Source organism: Equus przewalskii, chromosome 19, assembly GCF_037783145.1.
Source record: "Equus przewalskii isolate Varuska chromosome 19, EquPr2, whole genome shotgun sequence".
NCBI classification, from domain to species: domain Eukaryota; kingdom Metazoa; phylum Chordata; class Mammalia; order Perissodactyla; family Equidae; genus Equus; species Equus przewalskii.
This window is the reverse complement of record NC_091849.1, coordinates 34,099,271-34,118,241: the sequence shown is the minus strand read 5'-3', so window position 1 is coordinate 34,118,241 and position 18,971 is coordinate 34,099,271. Positions and strand designations below refer to the sequence as shown.

Below are 18,971 nucleotides of genomic sequence, written 5' to 3'. Positions count from 1 at the left end.
TGCTGGATTTGTTTATTTATCTTTATTTCAATCATACAGAGTCTGGGATCCTTTATCATTCCCCCCTCCCCCCTCAGTCTCCGTCCCCAGGGGTTAAATAATTTTAAAAAATATTTAAAAAGCTGTAACAAAATAACATCAAAGGAAATGGGAAGAGGGATGGGGGAAGGGTCAGGAATCATGAAGGGAGTAGAGAAGAGAGAACCTCTTCCCCAGCCCCCGACCTGGATTCCAGCCTGGGCAGCAGGGAGAATGACCCCCTACCTCCCCAGGTACATCCCAGCTGTAGGTGAGGTCAGAGGTCAGGGTATGAAAGTGCCGGTGTGTGTGAATGGGGAGGTGGACAGAGGCAGGTTGTTCAGAAGATGCCCCCACCTCCCCACTCAACCAGGTACTGCACAGAGCCATCAGGCCGTACTCTCCGAGCAAGGACCCGGACGGGGTCCCCTCGGGACAGGTAGCCAACCCCACCTCGGACTCCTCCCCCAGTCCCAGGAGACAAACTACGGCACAAAGGAGAAGGGGGAGCTGAGCGTCTAGGAAGACCTGGGGAGGAGGCTGGGACTGAGGAAGATGAGGCAGTCATCGAGTGGGGGGCACTTTTAGGGATGTCTGTGGGGAAACCAATGTGAAGTTCCAGGGGTGACCTAGGGAAAGAGGGCAATTGTGAGTCCAGATGCAGATGAAGATTGACCAGAAGTGGATGCCCCATGTGGATCAGAGGAATGAAGAAATGGACAGACACTGAGAACTTAAGAACACAGAGGTGAAGAGGGGTGTGACAGGTAAAGGGGTAGAATCTCACCTGTCTGGGGGTTCACCATCCCCAGAGGTCCCTGCGGTGCTGGCAGAGGGGTGGAAGGAAGCGAACATCCGGATGGGACTGCTGGGGTTGGGGAGGGGGAAAGTCAGGACCTGAGGCAGGGGAACAGACCCTCTCCCCGTGAGAAGGGCAGAGCTCAAACACTACCCCAAGGAACCCCCATCCCCAGAATACTGGGGATCAGACACTGGTTCTAGAAGTCTCTCTAAGACAAGAAGTGGGAAGCCAAGGGTGAGAGGGAAAAGAATTTGGGGTGAGAAAGTCCAGAGGATATAGATAGTTGGAGGGGAGGTTCCAAGGGAGCACATCTGGTTGGGTGAAGGAGCACTCACCTGGGCAGGCAGCGGGCGTCTGTGGGCCGGAAGTTGTAGCCGCTGCTGCCCTGGTAATTCTGGTTAGGGCTGGGGGGTGGTGGAGACACTGAGGCCTGGAAGAAGGAGCAAAGGACTGAGAGAGAATCCTTGATTGCTTCCCACACCGCCATTTGCCCCATGGCGTTCCCTCTGCCCCTGTACCTGCAGTGCCCTCTGCAGACGAGCCCGCTCCCTCTGCTCCTGGGGCTCGGGCTGATTGCGCACTGCTGAGGGTGGCCCCAGCTCCTCCATTTTCCCCTTCTGCCTCCTCCTCAGGGGCTCTGGCTCCGGCCTCCGGCGCTTCCCCAGGGGACGTGAGACCCCTCCCCCAGGGCCCTGCCCTGAAGGGAAGCTGTAAGAGGCCTCCTTATCCCCCCAGCCCCCTCCCGGACACCCCAAAGACCTCCCCATCTCCATACATATACCCCCAGATTATACCCCATCCCCCCTGGACCAGTGACCTGGTGGGGGCTCCATCTCCAGTAGGGGGCTCCACAGGGGGAGGGATCCGAGCATGGAGACCAAACAAGCATTTCCTCTTCTTAATCTCCCTCCCTGAAATGAAACTGGGGTGAGGAGAGAAATGATATAGGGTCAGTGCTATAGAAAAGGACCCCTCTTATGCCATCATTCAGTCCTTTTCAGAGATGATCCAGGTAGCTTGCGGCCCCTCCCCTCCTAGGCTTCCACATCCACATCTCCATCTCTTTCTGAGCCTCCTTCCAACTCACCGGTCCTTGTGGCTGTTGAGAGCAGACAGGAGCTTGGAAGAACGTTCTCCCTTGGGGGTGTCTGAGAGCTGCGGGCGAGGAAGGAAAATGGGGTCAGGAAAGCAGTGAACCCTCCCTTCCCCTTTTCTTCACATCTCCCTGTTCCACCCTAAGCGCCAAAGCTTCATACCCCTTACCTCCCCAAGGAGCAAACTGTCCCAATTCTCAGAGGTGAAGGGGAGGATCTCACGGTCAAAATCAAAGTATTTTTTCTTACAGCAAACACTGAGGTGATAGAGGACAAGATGGGCTACATCCACCCTGCAGAAACATTGAGTTGTCAAGGTCGTGGAAGCATTACAAAAGCCAAGGGAGTCCCGAGGTAGGAGGTTGGGGCATGTAGGGTGAAATACTGCTGAGAGAGGAGTTAGCTTGAGGTCATGCCCAATCCAGCTCACCAGCGAAGCTGTAGTCTCCTGACCTTCTCAGGGCCCCCCCGACACACACAGCATTCAAACTCATAGAACCTGGACGTGAGCAAGAGGGAGAGAACATACCTTATGTGGGAGACCATACCATTGCCATGAAGGACTCACAAGCAAGGACGGGGCGAACAGGTGGGGAAGGCTTCAGAGGTGGGGAAGAGAAGGGATCTGAGAGGGTGGAGCAGAGCAGGAGGGCTCCCTGGGCTCCTGGCGAGTCTGGCCTGGTCTCACCTGTCCCCATAGAGGAGGGGCTTGCTCAGACACTGGGTACAGGCCTCGTGGAACCACTGCAGGCAGCTCCGGCACTGCAGCATTTTCAGGTTCCACCTGAGGGGGACACAGGACTAGTGACCTCCAGACACTCCCCCCTTAACTGCCCCAAACCCTGCTCACCACCTACTTCCACCCCATTCAGCACCCCTCACCGTTTTTTCTCCTTCACTCCCTAGGATTTCCCTCTGCCACCACCACATTACTCATTCCTTAACCCTCTGCCTCTGATTACTCACTCCCCAGGGCCACCACAGTAACAGTAGCTCTGTTGCCGGTTGCTCAGATGTCCAGCGTCCCAGTCCAGCCCCTTTAGCCCGTATGGCAGAGAGAGTTTCATGCCCAGCATGGCCCGGGCATAGGGGCCCTTCTTCAGCGCACCCCCCCTCTGCAGAGACAGAACAGGTGGGCCACCTCAGGGGAGTGAGGAAAGGCTTGGGAGAGGATGTGAGTGGGAGGCTCCCACAGGAAGGTGCCTTTACCTTGGTGGCGATGGCAAAAACGCACTGGCGGCAGACCCAGGATGTGCCCTCTCCCTCTCCAGGGGCTGGGGCCCTTGGAACGTGGCAGTCCTGGTGATAAGCTGAATAATGATAATATTGATGGTAGACCACTTATTACAACCTGTACATGTATTACAGCCTTATTTTCAACCTGCGTGTGCTAGGTATTGGGACAGGAAGAGTCTTATCCGTCCCACTTAATCCTTGACCATGGTCCTGCTGGGCTCTGTGTATTACCATTATCTTACAGGTAAGGGAACTGAGGTTCCTACAGGTTTAGGGTCTTGCCCAAGGTCATACGATTACAAAAGGGTGTATTTGAACCACCCTCTGCCTGCAGAGCTCACACATCCCCATTCCATGGCTGCCTCTGCCTGTGCTGGAAAGGAGTGAGGTTACATGGTTAAGGAGACTGGCAAGAGCAGTGGCCTGGGGACCAGTGCTGGAGTGAAGGGTCAGAAGTAGCCTGGAAGGACCAGGGCAAGCTGGACCATTCACGTGTCCTCCTGTCTCACCATGGCGACACTTCTCACAGCTGACCAGCCGGTTCCCAGGGACCACAGTCTCAGAGCGACAGACACAGCAGAGGAGTTCCTCCCCAGGGAGAGCAGCTGTGAAGGAACAGTGTCAGGGGGTTTGTCGGTCAGCCCCTCTCTGTCCCCGAGCCAGGTTTCTGTGTTCCGGGGAGGTACACTCTCAGGCCTCTAGGGTCTCACCAGGGCTAATGTCTTTCCATAGAACCAGGAACTGGGAGTCATCCTCAAACTGGACCAGACACACCTCCCGAGCACTGTCCACCTGGAATGGATGAGCACAGAGGATGAAACAAGAACCAGAACTAGATAAGCGGAATGGGGAAAAGGTGACAGGTCAGAGGTCAAAGGTCTTACCTTCTTGATGGTCCCCAAGTATAGCAGCCCATCCGTCCATCTGGCCAGCACATCTTGACCCTCCCAAAGTCGAGGCCTGGGGCCTGAGGTGGGAGCAGGGGAAGCTGGGTCCCAAAGTGGGGGGGCACCAGAGCGGCTCAGCCGGGGGGGCTGTGCCATTGCATCCTGGGGGGGCCTAGTCAGAAGAGGGATGGGAGGAGGAGGTTATGAATGCTGAGCGACTGGCCATGTTTTCTCTGGCTATGTTTCTCTCAAGGGCTCAAGCGGCTGCGCCCCCAGTCTTCAAATCCCTGAGACACCCAGATAGGAAACCACTCCGCACCCCTCACGAGCTTTTTGACTCCTGCTCTTCCAACTCCAGTGACTAGCTCTCCTTTCCCTAACCACCCCCCCAACCTAGTTCTCTAGATTCCCAGCTTACAGAGCTCCCCTGGGATATTATATCCTGGTCTTGAGATTTTAGCAGAAACGATGGTTGCAGAAGCAAAGGTTACCGCTCAGTTTCTACTGTCACCTTCTCTTGTTGTTTAGAGGTATCATAATTGGGGTGCTGTCACCCACAGATGTGTTTTGGGAGCTTTTCTGGAGAGGTATTCCAGAGTAGAAACGGCTGCCTCCCTGGGCCTGCGTGTCTCATTCAGAACAATCGTCCTGATGCCAGGTTATGTCAGGTCACCCTCAAATTCGGGGCTCCCTGCCCCCGGGTTAGATAACTTCCCTGAGTGCCCCGGGAGGGGGGCGTGTCCCCGTCCCGGTCTCTACTCCCCACGACGGCGAGTCCGAGAGGGGACTTGAGTCGGCCCAGCCGGACCCGATGCCAGGGCGGCGAGGCTCTCCCGCCCGCGCCCTGCGCGCCGACCCCCGGCTCCCTGCCCCCCCACGGGCGCCTCCCGCCGCCTCCTTACCAGTGACAGCTGGGGCCGCCGAGAGCCGAGCAGAGGCAGACGTGGGGGACCGAGGCGAACCCCCCGCGCGGGGAGGGCACGCCTGGGCGTCGTGGGGCGTGCAGGCAGAGGCCGGGGGGTCCCCAGGCCCAGCCCCTCCGTCCCGGCGGCTCTGGGGCGTATGACGCAGCAGCCAAAGCAGCAGCAGCGGCAGGAGGAGGCGGCGGGGGAAAGGAGGGGAGGGGAGGGGAGGGGAGGGGAGGGACAAACCGGCTCGGGCGGAGGGTGGTGGGAGGGGAGGACTGGGGGGAAGGAGGAGCCGGGGGGGCGGGCACCACCTCACCCCACCTCCCTCACCTCCAAGAGGCCTGGAGGGCGCCGAGCGTGCGGCGGCCTCTCCGCGGCTGGGGCTGGCGGGCGGGCGGACCCGGCGGGAGAGGGAATCCCCGCAGCCCCTTCCTCCGAAGGGACACCCGCCCTCGGGGCAGGAGGGAATCCCCCCTCCCGGCCGCCCGCCTCCCGACTGGCCCCCACCCCATGCCACATCCGTTAACTGCCCCCCCAACCTCCACAGTCACCTCAAGCCCCGCCCCCCGGCCCCAGTTCACGACCCCGCCCTCCATTCACCCTTCCCATTGCCCCCGCCACGCCCTCCTCCCTCGAGTGCCCCGCCCCCTCCCGCCCTCCCCGTGGCAAGTCGTCCCCCCACCACTGCCGCGCTTCTGCGCACGCGTGACCCCTCCCGCGCGCGGCACCTGGGAGCGCTGAGCCCCGCCCTCATGGGGCGGCGGCCGTTGGCGGTTGGCGCGAGGGAGTCGGCGGGCTGCGTCCCGCCCCGCGCTTCCAGGGCGGGGGCACAGGCCCCGAGGTTACTACCGAGGCGGTGACGCCACCCAGAGCCAGCCAATGGGCAGCGGGCGGGGCCGGCCCTGGCGGTTCGAACGGGAAGGCAGGGAAAGGGCGGGAGAAGAGAGCCAGCGGTTTGTGGGACAGCGCGCGCGCGGGCCCCGCCCCTGGGCCTGGGTGCCCCGCTTCCCACCCTCGCCGAAGCAGCGTGCCTGCCCGGGGCGGGGGTGGCCGGGGCAAGGGGGACGCACAACCAGTGACTGGAGGGCTGTGGATGGCTAGTGCGCACACCTCCTGGATACGGACGACGGGGAGGGTAGGGGAGCTGAAGGCCACCCAGGCGCCAGGGGACGGCCCGTCCGGGAGACAAGCCAAAGCCCTCGCCCTGCGAAACACACAAATGCTTGGCCGACCCGGACAGACTCACAGTCCCCATCTTTACAGATATGAAAAATATCTCCCTTCTTGGGCAACAGCTAATACAATCTTTATTTTTTAAAAAACAACAAAAAACTTCATTTGATAAGCCCAGGTAACACAGCAACCCCTCCCAATAAAGCATCCCTCAGCCGCCCCCCTCCCCCCTGCACAGAGGATCTGGATCTGTCTTCATTTCCTGTTGGCCTGGGCAGTGCCAATCACACACTGGTTCACCTGTGGGCAGGAGATTTAGACAGAATAAAAAAGTTTTTAGAGTAACCAACAGAATAGTTTTCCCAAGATCTCCTCCCAACCCCCACGATTAGGGCTGCCCTCAGAGAATACTGAAATAAGGGCTCTGGAAGGAGGTTCAGGCTGGCCTCAGCTATGGTGAGTTCTCCTGTGCCCACTAGGCATACAGGGTCTGGAAGAGGTGAAAAGGCCTGAGAAGGGATGGAAGCCCCGCAGAAGCAGAGAGGAGGAAAGAAGGCTCTTTGGAAAATGAATGGTTCCAAGTCCAAGGCAGGAAATGTACAAGAAGAATCTAGAATAAAGATTACTGGGGACCTCTCTAAAGGAGACAGGAGCCAACTTGAAGGCGCTCCCACTGGCCAAAGATGTGACAATTTGAGAGTCAGAAAGAACAACTACTGCAAAGGATATCTATCAAATACACAGGCATCTGTAAAATGATCCCCCCAGATAAAAATTCACTGGTTACCTTTTTGGAAGTTGCCAGGATATAAACTTATAATACTGAAAATTGATAAAGAATCCAGCATTTCTCCTGCCTTTCCTATAGGGACTGAATTTCAGAATAACCAAATAGATGGCAAGGGGAAGTTCTTTACAAAAAAAATCATGACTAATAAATGTAGAACAATTTGAAAATCACCATTTTAAAACTCCCTGGTAAAATAACAGATCTAGGTATGATCATTGTTTGATAAAATCACTAGGTGAAAAAGTCAACAGGGAGTTTTAAAATGGACAGATCAGACTGACAACACCCAAATCCAATGATCAATTTTTATATCATTAAAACTAGAACAACCAGCTCTTAGGTGCCTCCTGATATGATGCAATAGAAAGTGCATTGCACCATCTAAGTTTTCTTGCCAAAAAATTTGAACCTGACTCAGCTCTAATCAAGCCCCCAAATCTAACTACCAGATAATAAAAATTAGGGATAATAGAGGAAGCAACCAACTGAAATCCAGAAGGTGGTATATTTTATAGGGTAAATGACCCTATTTCTTCAACAAATAAATGCCATAAAAGGGGTGGGGTTTTTATACATTTAAGTTTCTCGTAGAGACAATTTCAACCAAATGAAATGGGCGGCCCTTGCTTAAATCCTAATTGGAACAAACCTAACATATAAAAGACATTTCTAAGACAATCAAGTGAAATTGAACGTAAACCGGGTATTAGAGGATATGAAAGAGTTCAAGTTGTTGGGTGTTAATGATGTTGATATAACTTTAACTGAACTTGCAAGACAGCAAGAGAAATCCTGCTCAAAGTAGAAGCCGAGGGCAGGGTGCGGAGGTGGCTGTTTCCACGGCAGCCACCGGGGCTGAAGCCCAGGAGCAGCAGGGCTCACCGGCAGAGACCTGGACAAAGCCAGGGCTATCGCAGGGCTATCCCCTCAGGAAGATGGGTAACCAGAGGAAAAAATCACCCTCCGGAGGCAGACACTAAAGAACTTTCTGACTTAACTCTAGTGGAGGGAGCATAAGTCTCCTAGAAAATTCATGGCGATGGCCACGGCTAACCCTCGTGTGGTTTGAAGGCTGAATTCACACTGTTTGGAATGGTCTGAAAAACCTCTAAGTCTCCTTTGATCAGCAATCCCATTTCAAGGAATCTCTCCCTAGTTAGATGCGACTAAAGAAATACAAAATGACATGTGTACAAGATTAGCCAATGTGGCCTTGTCTGTAATAGAAAAATGGTGGAAACAATCCCAGTGTCCAGGAGAGGGAACTGTAGATAAACTTTGGTGCAACCACACAGTGGAGTCCTAGGCAGAAGTAAAAATAATGGGATGATGTCTGTGTGCTGTTGAGGAGTAAGCCTGGGGCTGTCTTGTGAATCAAAACCACATATGTATGAGAGACAGAGGATGAGAGATGTCTTTTATATGAGGAGAGGAATGAGCACGTGCATATTGCTTGTATTTGCAAAAAGAAACACTGGAAGGATAAGTAAAATGATAAATGATAGAAATGACTACATCTCCTAGGACAGGAAGGGAGGATGGGGTGGATAGGGGTGATGGTAAAACTTCATTTGTTGTGTTTAGCTTTCTATTAGTTTTGACCTTTTAACTACCTATTTTTAAAAACTTAATTAAAAACCCCCAAAGCCAATAGGTAAAAAATGGATCCAAGTGAGTAATGCCCCAGATGCCTGGCAAATATAAATCCTTTCTAGATGAATGTGCTCCCTAGCCTAAAGGACAGAAGGGGTTGGGATGGAGAAGCCCACAGGCACCCAGGGGTCCTGACACGGCCCGGGCTTGGAGGTAACCGCACCTTGGAGGCAAAGCGAAGGGAGTTGAGGGACTCGGAGACATTCTCTTCTAGCGGGGAAATGTTCACAAACATGAGCCTGTGGAGAGAGGAAAGGGGGCCAAACTCCAGCATCAGTGGCTGGGTGGAGCCTGGACCAGGTCTCCACTGTTTTCTGTTTCCCACCCTGACCCCGACATCACAGTTTCCACCTGACGCCTTCCACCTGCCCCATCGCTCACATCTTAGCGCTGCCGCCCAGAGAGTTCTGCAGCAGGTAGGTGAGCTTGCTGTTCCGGTAAGGCACGTGGGACTCCTAGAGAATTGACGGGGACAGATGATTAGGATAGGACAGAGTTCAGCATGGCCAGCCTCAACCTATCCCCAGGTCCCACCTGCCCCCACCCCATTCCCACCTTGTTGCTCAAGGCCATGATGACCAGCCCCAGGGTGGACAGGCTGCTATTAATGGCCTGTGTTTCCCGAAGGCGTTCCCGCTCGCCAGGGCCAAGGGCTAAGCCAGGGTCTAGCCGCTCGCTCCCGGCCAGGTCCACAAGACTGAGGGGGGCCCCGCACTGCAGGCCTCGTGCAGCATGCTCCCCAGAGATCTGCAGCTGGAACACACTGTGACTGCGTGATGACCGCTCGTTCTGGGCTGTGCGGGCTACAGCCCGGTTCTGGCGGGCCAGATGGAGCAGGGCCTCCACCTGGGGATGGGGAGCAGCAAGGGGCAAAGGAAGGCAAGAAGTCAGTACACAGCAATGTCAAGTACGGCAATGAACAAGAGTCAGCACCTGCCCGCTTGGATCTTTCTTTCTAGCCAGTGAAGAGATAAAATAAATTAGTAAAATGCACAGTATGTCTCAGAGTACTAAGGAGTAAAATAAAACAGAAAAATAAAGAGCGGGTGAGGGTTGCAATTTTAGACAGGATGGCCAGGGACGGCCGAGAGTGTGGATGGCAGGCTGAGGAACAGCCAGGAGGCCGGAATGGCTGGAGTGAATTGGGCAAGGAGAGTAGTAGGAAATGAAACCTGAGATGCAATGGGCAAAGGGCCAGCGCCACGCCCCCTCCAGCAGATGCAACGCTCCTCTCCACTCCCTGGTTCTATTAAGGAAGATCTACCTTACAGCCCACCAGCCAAAACAGAATGTGGCAATCTATCCTCACACCTCACCCTTCCTTCATCCTTCAACTTTCTCATGTTCCCTTCTCCATCCAACTCCATCTTGTGTCACCCTGCCCACTTCCCCCATTTTCCAATCCCAATGCCCATCAGTGCTTACCTCTTTCTCACAGGAGACAGGAACATATCGGGCATTGGTGACAGTAAGCTCCTCGCTCCCTGGCCCTGCCCGGCGAATCTCGCACTCACCCCCCTGGCCCTTCCGTGTCCCGGTGGCCAGCAGGTCTCGGACAGTCTCATTGTAGATCTCTACGTAGCTTGCCACAAAGCTGTAGGTCCAGCCCTGGCCACCCAGCTCCTGAGCGATGGAGAAGAGGTGCCGCAGGGCCCGAGGGATCAGCCCCTCCACCTGGGGGTCTCCCCCAGGCCCACCCTCCATTGTGAAAGTCTTGCCGCTGCCTGTCTGGCCGTAGGCAAAGATGCATACTGGGTAGCCATCCAAGGCTGACTGGACAAGCATGGCAATCTCCTCAAACACTTCGTCTTGTCCACTCCCTGGTGGGAACACCCGGTCAAAGGAGAAGTCATGGCGGGTAGGGGGGGCTGGTGCCCCACTCAGGGTCCCACGCCGCTCATCAGACCGGGAGAGGCTGAGACGGGTTGGAAGGTCAGAGGGCCCACCAGGGCCGGAGGGAAACAGGAGGAAGCCAGGGGATGGGGTAGGCTCCCCTGGAAGGACAGGGCGGACCCGGCAGAATACTCGGATGTTGCCTTTGAGTTCCTGGAGCTGGTTGTGTAGTCGTCGACGCTCCATCTCTAGCCCATGGAGACGTTCTCCTCGCTCAGCCAGTAAGGCTGCCTGGGCCACAGTTTCCTGACGTAGAGATGCCACCTCCGCTTGACTGCCTGACAGAGCTGCTTCTGATGTCTGCAGCCTCCTCTGCCCAGAACAGAAGACACACAAAGGGTGAGATGCAACCAAGAAGAATAAGTCATGATAGCGTGGGGGCAGGAGTTGGGGCAGTCCCTGCCCCCAGGGACTTTACAGCCTGGTAAAGAAAGAGATAAGAAAATAGGAATCATGGTGCTAGAATAGAGAGTGCTATGGGAATATCCAGAAGGGGCAGAAGGAAGATGATATCTAGGCTGACACCCATAATTCTAGGCGTAAAGCAAGGGAGGACGGAGTACAGAAGGAACGCTCCACAAAGAAGGAAGCACATATGCAAAATGCTCTGCAGAGAGAACTGAGCCATTTGAGAGACTGTAAGTAATTCAATCTAGTTGGTGCACACCAAGGAGTCAAACGGATGTGAGAAGAGGGAGAGAGAATGCATGGGGATTTTTATTCGAGAAAGAAAGAAGGGCAGAGAGGAGAAGGGCAGACACAGATCCAGGGGGAGCTCTGAAAACAGAGTCAAGGAGAGGGAGAAGTGGGGCAGAAAGCAAGAGAGAGTCAGGAGCGGGCTGGGCTGGAGAAGGGTAGAGGACAGAAGGGTACTGTGGAAGAGAGGTGGTCAGGGATTCTAAGCCCAAAGCGACTTCAGGGTAACCTGGAAAGGAGGGTCAGCATCTGGGGAGAAGCTGGCCTTTACCTCCTGCTCCTCCAGCCGGGTAGCCAGTCCCCTCCGCTCCTCCTGCAATCCCAACTGCTCTTTCTGGAGCTCTTGTACCAAGCTCTCCTGCGTGCCCAGCCGCTCTTCCAGCTCCAGGACACGGGCACTCAGGTTCCCCAGCTCCTGTTGGCCCTGCTCAGCCTGGGCCTGTACCCTGGCCAACTCCCCTTCCAGTGTCCTGCGCTCTGCCCCCAGGACTGTGGCCTGCTGCTGGGCCTCCCTGAGCTGGTCCCGCAGCTGTTGGTTCTCCTGGTCCAGCGTCTGAGTCCTCTCACGGTAGCATTTCAGCTCTGCGGTTAGGTCACATAACTGACCCTTTAAGTCCCAGGCCGGACGTTTGCTGGGTTTCTTCCCCCCCAGCATGGGAGGAGCAGCTGCTGCTAAGATGGGCACAGAAACGATAAAGGTCAGGAAGTCTGGGCTCTCTGTCTCTCCTCCCTCCTAGCCTTTAGGGCCTCCACACCTGATGCTACATCTCCTTCCCCTCCAGACAGGGAAGAGACCAATTGGATTTTTCTGGTACTCACCCCCTCCTCTTCCCTATCCCAGCCTCTCACCCAATGATTATGTTTGTCACCTACTGCCAGGCTTCTGGGCAGGAACAGCAGCAGGGCCTGGCTTCTGATTCTTCAACACTATGGGATTGGGGAATCGACATAAGGAATTACAGCACCAGTGTCCTTCCAACTCCATCATTCTCCCTTAACATATGCCCCCAAATCCCTTCTCGGCCCCAGCTCTTACGCGCTATTACCTGTGGCAATAGCTGTGGAACATCGGGGTCCTGTCTTCTTGGGAACTTTTGGTGCTGTTAGGAGATGGGAGAGGGGAAAAGGTAGAGCGATCACTCTCAGGTTGTCCTGTACTCTGGCTGGCCAGGGGCAGAGGAGTTGCTTTTTCTAAGGATCAGAAATAAGATAACTTCCCTCTTCCCCTAAGTCTGGCCAGCTCCTAAAGATACCCTTCTGAGGACCAGAAATTACTCAACATGCCAAGAAACAAGTTGGACTAAGGTAAGCAAAAAAGAGCACGGGGGCAGAATCAGGTATAAAGTGTGCTACCATTTGTATAAAAGAATGTCGAGGAACATGTCCACATTTGCTTGAGTACCCACAGAACAGCCCTAGAAGGACACACAGCTGCCCCTGCGGAGGGAACTTGGTGGCAGGGGACAGGGTAGGAGGGAGACTTCTCACTGTATAACAACCTTTATGCTGTTGGAATTTGGAAACAAGTGAAACTTATTACCTATTCAAAATAAGCTAAAATTGAAATAAAAGAAATAACTGAGCTCAAGAGCACTGGACTTCCGTGTCCTTGGCCTCTGGCCACCCCTAGAGCCCACCTGCGGTCTGGCCTTGTGTCTGTGGCACTGTGGTGAGGGCTGGTGCTCTGGGGCGGGATGTGGCAATTTTGGGTGCTGTGCCCAGGCCTCGTGTCCTTTTCTGGGGAAAGACAAGGATGGGGTCCACAGTTACTCTCCCTGATTGGTTTACACTCTCTCACACACACACTCAGGTACATGTACAGCCTTCCAAACCCAGCTCACCTTCTCAGGCTCCAAGGCATCCTCCATCTGGTCAGGCCCCCTCTTAAATCTGCTTCCTGGGAGAGGCAGCCGGGAAGGGGCCTTGACCAGGGGTCTCTTCACCTCTATGTTCCCCTTCACTTCCAACAAGGGTGACCTCTGCTGGGAAAAGAGAGACCCTTAAGAAAACACCCTAGAGCCCACATGTCCTAAGAACTCCCTTTTTTGGCTTCCTGGCCTGATTCTCAACATCACCACCAACAAGCTTTAACTGAGTACCTCTTGTGCCACAAACTGGAGCTCACAGATTATGTGCCAGCCAAAAAGCGTGAAGAAAAGTGGGACGTAATGCAAAAGTGGGAGCAATCTCTAAGGGAAAAGCTGGCTGGACATTGGACTTCAGCTAACCTTAAGAGCAGTACCTAAACAAGCAGAGAGATGGACACCCCTTAGAAGGCAAAACCTCAAACATGCACATGGTGTGGCTGGGAAACCAATAGGACCTTTTAGCTACAGCTGAGAATCATAAATAAGGGAGAGAGTGGAAGATAGATAAGGCTGAAGACTGTGGGAGACTGTGGGAGGAGCAGGTAACATGGATTAGGAACTGTTTTAAATGCTTTGTCTGTATCGACTTACTCAATCCTCACAGCAGCCCACTAAGGAGGTGCTATTATTAGTCTGATTTTGCAGATGAGGGAAAGAAGGCACTGAAAGGTAAAACAGCTTGTCTAAGGTCATCAGCGAGTAAGAGGCAGAGCAGGGTTAGAATCTAGACAGTCTGGTTCTGGAGGCCATGGTTTTAACCATTAGAGCACACTGCCTCGTAGGTCTTTGATGCCAAGCTAGGGAAGAGTTTAGGCTTTAGCCCGGCATACTGGCTCCCTGGAGAGCCAGATACAGTTTCTGATCAGGCATGTGAAAAATACACAAAAGAGCCTGTTATAAAGAATAATAATGAGTTGTAAGCAGACAGACTTGCATGGGGACAACCAGGAAGTAGCTTGACCAGTTTGGAGACGACCAAAGTACAGGTATGAGGTGGCGGCAGTGGGAAAGAAAGAGAAATCCCCTCCTCTAAGCAGCCCAATTCAGTGTCTTGGGATTACGCCCACCCCACAGTTACTCCCACACAGGGTGACCAACCATTCTGGTTTGCCCAGGACTCGGGGGTTTCTTGGGATACAGGACTTTCAGTGCAAAAACCAGTCATTCCTATGCAAACCGGGACGACTGGTCACCCTACTCCTATGCCATCATCAGGAAAGCACCATGGATAGATCAGCTTCTGACTTTCACTGCAGGCAACTTTTAACTCCTAGGCCAGTCTCTCTCTGCCTTCAGTTTAGTGCATTCATTCAATATTTACTAAGTGCCTGTGTGTGCCAGGAAACGATCTGAGTTCTGGAATAACAGATGTAGTCCCTGCCCTCAGGATGCTCATGGGACAGTGAGGAAGAGAAGCATTTAAAGAGATGATTAAAACTTTAGCGAGTGCTATCACAAACGGAGTCCAGAGGAGGGGGTGGGCATCTAGTTTAGATGGGGAGAGTGTCCGAGAACACTTCTAAAAGGTACTTTGATGCCAAGGTTGAGGATGAAAAAGCGCTGGCTTGATTGGCTTGAGCTGAGGAAGAGCATTCCAGGAAGAAAGTAAGGAGGGATGCAGGTAAGGAATGACAAACTGTTCTATTCAGCTGAACACAGGGATGTGCATGGAAAGTGGGGAGATGAGAACAGAAGCAGAAGGGAAAAGATTGTGGCGCTCACTATCCCATGACAACGAGTCTGCAATTGACTAAGGGCAAGAGGGACCCTGATGATTTTTAGTCAGGAGAGTAATATGACTAGATCTGTACTGAAAACATGAACTCTAAGGTGAAAATGAACGGAAGTAGAAGATGAAGGGTGTCATGGGCAGAGAGACTGCATCATTCCCTCATTCCTCCATTCGACAAGGACTCCTTGCACTAAGATTTGTTGAAAGACTGCTCTGTACCAGACGTGCTAGGTGCTGGGGTGACAGTAAGGAGCACAGAGCCCCTGCCTTCCCAGAGCTTACTTTCGACGGCAGCCTCTCCAAACTGGGGTACCACAGGAGAATTAAGCTCTACAGAAAATGATCCATTTTCTCAATTCTCCCGAGAATGTATAAACTCTTACTATTCTAGGTGCCTAAGAGAGCAGTTAATTGTTGACACAAAGGATGCCTTAGGGCATTAGAGCTTACCTCTCACGGAACTCAAGTTGAAGGGACTGTTCTAAGAGTTTGAGGGCTAAGGAGAAATCCATCTCACCGAAGGCCAGAATGAAGAGGACCAGAGTGGGGGAATACTTACATAATACTTAATATTTAAACTGTAATACATCCAAACCATTGATTTCTATACAAATAAAAATGAAAAAGAAAAAGAAGGTGGTATGTTTTTCCTGTCACCTGCAGAAATGTGCACAAGGAATGCTTATTTTAATTTCGTTTAATCAAATGTGATAGGAAAACCAAATTTTTCTTTAAGTGTTCCAAGGTCCAACACTGGATTTTTTTTTTCTAACCCACGCTCTTCATTCTCTCTACACTACCACACTAAAGACCTACCTCCCTAGAATTTGTGTGGGTTCAGAAAATGTGTTCAAAAGTTTGTTCATTCAGGACAACTCCAAAGAGTACGTACGCATTCCTCTCCCATCTATAAAGCTAGACACAACGACTCCAACTTTCCACAATACACATCCGCACTCAACCTTCTAGAGAACCAGACATTCATCCAACCCCGCCTATCCCCACTTCCCAGAGCAGAGATGAGGCCCTGCTCTAAGGCAACCCCTCCAGGCGTGCATCAAACCCCACCCCCTCACCTCCTCAGGAACAGCGCTGGGGCATGCTTCCTTCCCTCCTCTGCACAATCGACTTTCACTCTCTACTGGATCATTCCAGTCAGTACACAACACGTGCTATTATTTCTTCCAACCTAAAAAGAGTTTCTTGACTCTGCTTTCTCTACCAGCTACTACCCTTTTTCTTTGCTGTCCTTTGCAGCAAAACTCCTCCAAAGTGTGTCTATATAGTATTCACTGTGTCCAATTTCTCTCCTAAACCCTTCCCAATCAGGCTTTCTCTCCCACCATCCCACCAAAACTGCTCTCAAGGTCACATGTAACCCTGTGTTGTTAAGTCAATTCTTCATCTTCATGTTTCCTGACTCATCAGCAGCACTGATCGCTCCCACTTCCTTAATACACTTTCTTCATTTAGCTTCCAAGAGACCATCCTCTCTTGGTTTTCCTACCTCACTGGTAGATCCTCGTCATCTCTCCAAACTTTACTGGTGGTCTTTCTACTCTCTATCCACACTCCAGTCCATTCCCATGGCTTTAAAAACCATCCATATTCTGACAACTCCGAAATTTATATCTCCAGCCCAGACCCAGCTCCTCAGTGTATATGGAACTGCCTTCTCAACGTCTCTCCACGTGGAAGTCTAATAAACATGTCAGACTTAATGCATCCAAATTGACCTCCTGATTTCCAACCCCCTTTCAAACTCGCTCCTCTTGCAGCTTTCTCCATCTCAGTTGACAGAACTCCATCTTTCGGTTGCTCAAGCCAAAACACCCAGGGTCCTCTGGTCCTCTTACATACCGCACCTAATGTCAGCAAAGTGTGGCTGACTCTATCTTCAAATCTGACCACATGTTACTACTTGCACTGCTACTACCCTGATCCAAGTCACCATCTTCTCTCATCTAGATTATCATATTCCACTGGTTCTCAACTGGGGACGATTTTACATCTGACAATGTCTAGTGACATTTTGATTGTCATGATTAGGTGGGGGTTGCTACTGGTATCCAGTGGGTAGAAACCAAGAATGCTGCTAAACATTGGACAAAGTACAGGACAGCCCGCCACAATAAAACGTCAATAGCATGAAAGTTGAGAAACCCCACCTCATTCCTAACAGTTCTTGTATCTATCCTTGCCCCCCTACAATCTAATCTCAATGCAGCAGCTAGTGATCCTCTTAAATGTAAGACAGATCTTGTCTCTTTGCTTAAAACCATCCAATGATTCCCCACCTCACTCAAAGTCAAAGTCCTCGCAACCGTCCCTACAAGAAGCAGTGGGATCAACAACCTCACTCTCCATTATCTGACTTCCCTTCCTCCATCTTTCCCCCTTGCTCGCTCTGTTCCAGCTTTGCTATACATCTCTTTAGGGACTTCTCTAGCAGATTCCCTCTGCCTGGAATGCTCTTCCCTCAGTAGCCACTTGCCTATCTCCCTCACCTCCTTCAAGTCTTTATTCGACTCTCACCTTAAGGGAGCTTACTGAAACCACTCTATCTAACACTCTATCCTGCCCTCCTCCCTCCCTCTTAATCTACTTGAATTTTTCCTTTTCTCCATAGGACTTACCACCTTCTAATAGAGTTATATAATTTATTTATTACATATTGTCTGTCTCCCCATAGAATGGCAGCTCCATGATAGCAGGGATCTCTGTCTTCTTCATTGCCGTATTTACAATTGTGCCTGGTACATACTAGGTGCTTACTAAATATTCGATGAATAAATATGAGAAGGCTTCTACTCTTTTCCCCTATTACATTACACTGCTGTGCTCTTTGGCTGTCAGGATACAATGAATATCTCTTCAGGTTGAAACTTGACTTTCAGTAAATCTTAATGTGAAACACTAGTAAACAGAGGATTCAGGCAGGAGCCCTTTCTGGCACCCGAAGTCAATACACTCTCACTGTCACACACACACATCTCTATCCAATGGAGAGGGGAGGCTGCAGATGGTTGTGGGGTGCAGCAGGGCACCGATAAGAGAAGAAACTAAGTCAACCAGTCTCACTGGGCAGAGATCTCTGCAAAACCTGGGGAAGGAGAGAAAATGAGAGATCCTTCAATTGAGATTACCATTCCCTCTCCCCCCTTCCTATATCCTGAAGCGGCAGCAATAAGGAGAGAAGAGACGACAGGACATCAGCCGGGATTTGGCTCAGACACCATTTCCCCAGAGGCGGAGTCATCTCCGAACTCCCCCGTCTCAATCACACACTGCAATCGCGGGTTGGAAGGGAGAGACGAGAACGTGTCAGACAAGCCTGAGAATGCCAAATGGGAAATCCTGGAGACACGAACGCGAGGAAGGGCATCAGGGACTCCCTGAAGCTGGGGGCTGGCAGGCAGAGATGCCCTCCGACCTCCTGGGGCTGCTCCCTGCCGTCTCCACTATCCCTGCCTCCCCTCTTCCCACCGCGCGGGGGGCACGGACCAGCAGGACCAAGGCTGGCCGGAAGCCGGGGACTGTCAGCATCTGGACGGCCAGCCGTCGTCCCCGCTCCCGGGGGCAGGGGACCCGCGCCGGCCCCTACTCACCTGCGGCTCCATGTCCAGCTCCGTGCCACACGCGCCAAGGGAGCGCAGTAGAGGAGGACAGGGCGCCGGGGCTGCGGGGACCCGCGTTCTCCCGCCTGCTCGCGACGCACAGCACGCGCGCTCCGGGCTCCTGTGCCCTCCAGCCCCGCGCCACACCCGCCACTTTTGAATTCCAACGGCCGCCACTCTGCTCGCCTCGCTCCGCACGCAGGAGCCAATCGTCGCCGTCGCCACAGCCGAGGGCCAATCGCAGCGCCCTCCGCCTCCCGAGGCCACACCCCGCCCGGCCGGCGCCGTCCCCTGCCTGCCTCTCCCGAGCCCGGGCGGCAGGCCGGTTACTTACACTTCCGGCTCCACTTTTCCTCCCTCCGGCACCCCGCCGCTAGCAGGAGTCGCGCTCAACTTCCGCTCTGCTCCCGGCCGCCGCGCACGACGTCAGAAAATGCCTCAAACACGCCGCCCGAGCGTAACTGGTGGGGGGGCGGGGACGCCGGAGGAAAGGCAGCGCGCGTGCGCAAACGAGGGCCGGGCCCGACGCGGGGTGGGACGAGCGCCCCCTCGTGACTTCGGTAGAGAGCGCACTGCTTAGCCGCGATTGGATCGACTTGACTGC

The 18,971-nt window shown here is 53.2% G+C and overlaps 2 protein-coding genes across 25 annotated transcripts; both read right to left on the bottom strand.

Annotated features, from left to right (window-relative positions):
* Positions 1 to 7: 7 nt before the first annotated feature.
* On the bottom strand, positions 8 to 5,552 carry PHF1 (PHD finger protein 1). Of its 5 annotated transcripts, none has more exons than XM_008543714.2 (15): positions 4,940 to 5,552; positions 4,035 to 4,209; positions 3,861 to 3,942; positions 3,660 to 3,755; positions 3,124 to 3,224; positions 2,881 to 3,029; positions 2,603 to 2,698; positions 2,345 to 2,413; positions 2,084 to 2,207; positions 1,908 to 1,975; positions 1,638 to 1,742; positions 1,339 to 1,528; positions 1,156 to 1,250; positions 806 to 886; positions 8 to 647 (listed from the first exon to the last, which is right to left on the bottom strand). In XM_008543714.2, exons 2-15 carry the CDS (start codon positions 4,191 to 4,193, stop codon positions 359 to 361), a joined length of 1,704 nt encoding a protein of 567 aa, XP_008541936.1. In that variant the 5' UTR covers positions 4,194 to 4,209; positions 4,940 to 5,552; the 3' UTR covers positions 8 to 358. The 5 variants fall into 5 exon arrangements, with proteins under 5 accessions (XP_008541936.1, XP_008541937.1, XP_070440511.1 ...); XM_008543715.2 differs by having other exon boundaries at positions 806 to 883; XM_070584410.1 differs by lacking the exon at positions 806 to 886.
* A 677-nt stretch (positions 5,553 to 6,229) lies between these two features.
* Positions 6,230 to 18,971, bottom strand: KIFC1 (kinesin family member C1). 20 transcript variants are annotated; one of them, XM_070584376.1, is made up of 11 exons: positions 18,702 to 18,971; positions 12,992 to 13,129; positions 12,788 to 12,887; positions 12,197 to 12,250; positions 12,024 to 12,077; positions 11,422 to 11,822; positions 9,987 to 10,766; positions 9,117 to 9,407; positions 8,943 to 9,016; positions 8,725 to 8,800; positions 6,230 to 6,418 (listed from the first exon to the last, which is right to left on the bottom strand). In XM_070584376.1, the coding sequence occupies exons 2-11, from the start codon at positions 13,016 to 13,018 to the stop codon at positions 6,374 to 6,376; spliced, it is 1,902 nt and encodes a 633-aa protein (XP_070440477.1). In that variant the 5' UTR covers positions 13,019 to 13,129; positions 18,702 to 18,971; the 3' UTR covers positions 6,230 to 6,373. The 20 variants fall into 20 exon arrangements, with proteins under 20 accessions (XP_070440477.1, XP_070440478.1, XP_070440484.1 ...); XM_070584377.1 differs by having other exon boundaries at positions 11,422 to 11,819; positions 18,702 to 18,868; XM_070584383.1 differs by having other exon boundaries at positions 12,000 to 12,077; positions 18,702 to 18,776.

Bases quoted from the DNA above. Each gene is read 5' to 3' on its own strand.
- KIFC1 (XM_008543717.2), bottom strand. The intron at 10,767-11,421 runs GTAAAGGCCAGC...TGTTCTGGGCAG, and splicing joins CCCGGCTGGAGGAGCAGGAG to AGGAGGCTGCAGACATCAGA. The intron at 9,017-9,116 runs GTGGGAATGGGG...TCAATTCTCTAG, and splicing joins TCATGGCCTTGAGCAACAAG to GAGTCCCACGTGCCTTACCG.
- PHF1 (XM_008543714.2), bottom strand. From the start codon at position 4,193: ATGGCACAGCCCCCCCGGCTGAGCCGCTCTGGTGCCCCCCCACTTTGG. The intron at 2,414-2,602 runs GTGAGACCAGGC...GCTCACGTCCAG, and splicing joins CCCCTCCTCTATGGGGACAG to GTTCTATGAGTTTGAATGCT. The intron at 1,251-1,338 runs GTACAGGGGCAG...TCCTTCTTCCAG, and splicing joins GTCTGCAGAGGGCACTGCAG to GCCTCAGTGTCTCCACCACC.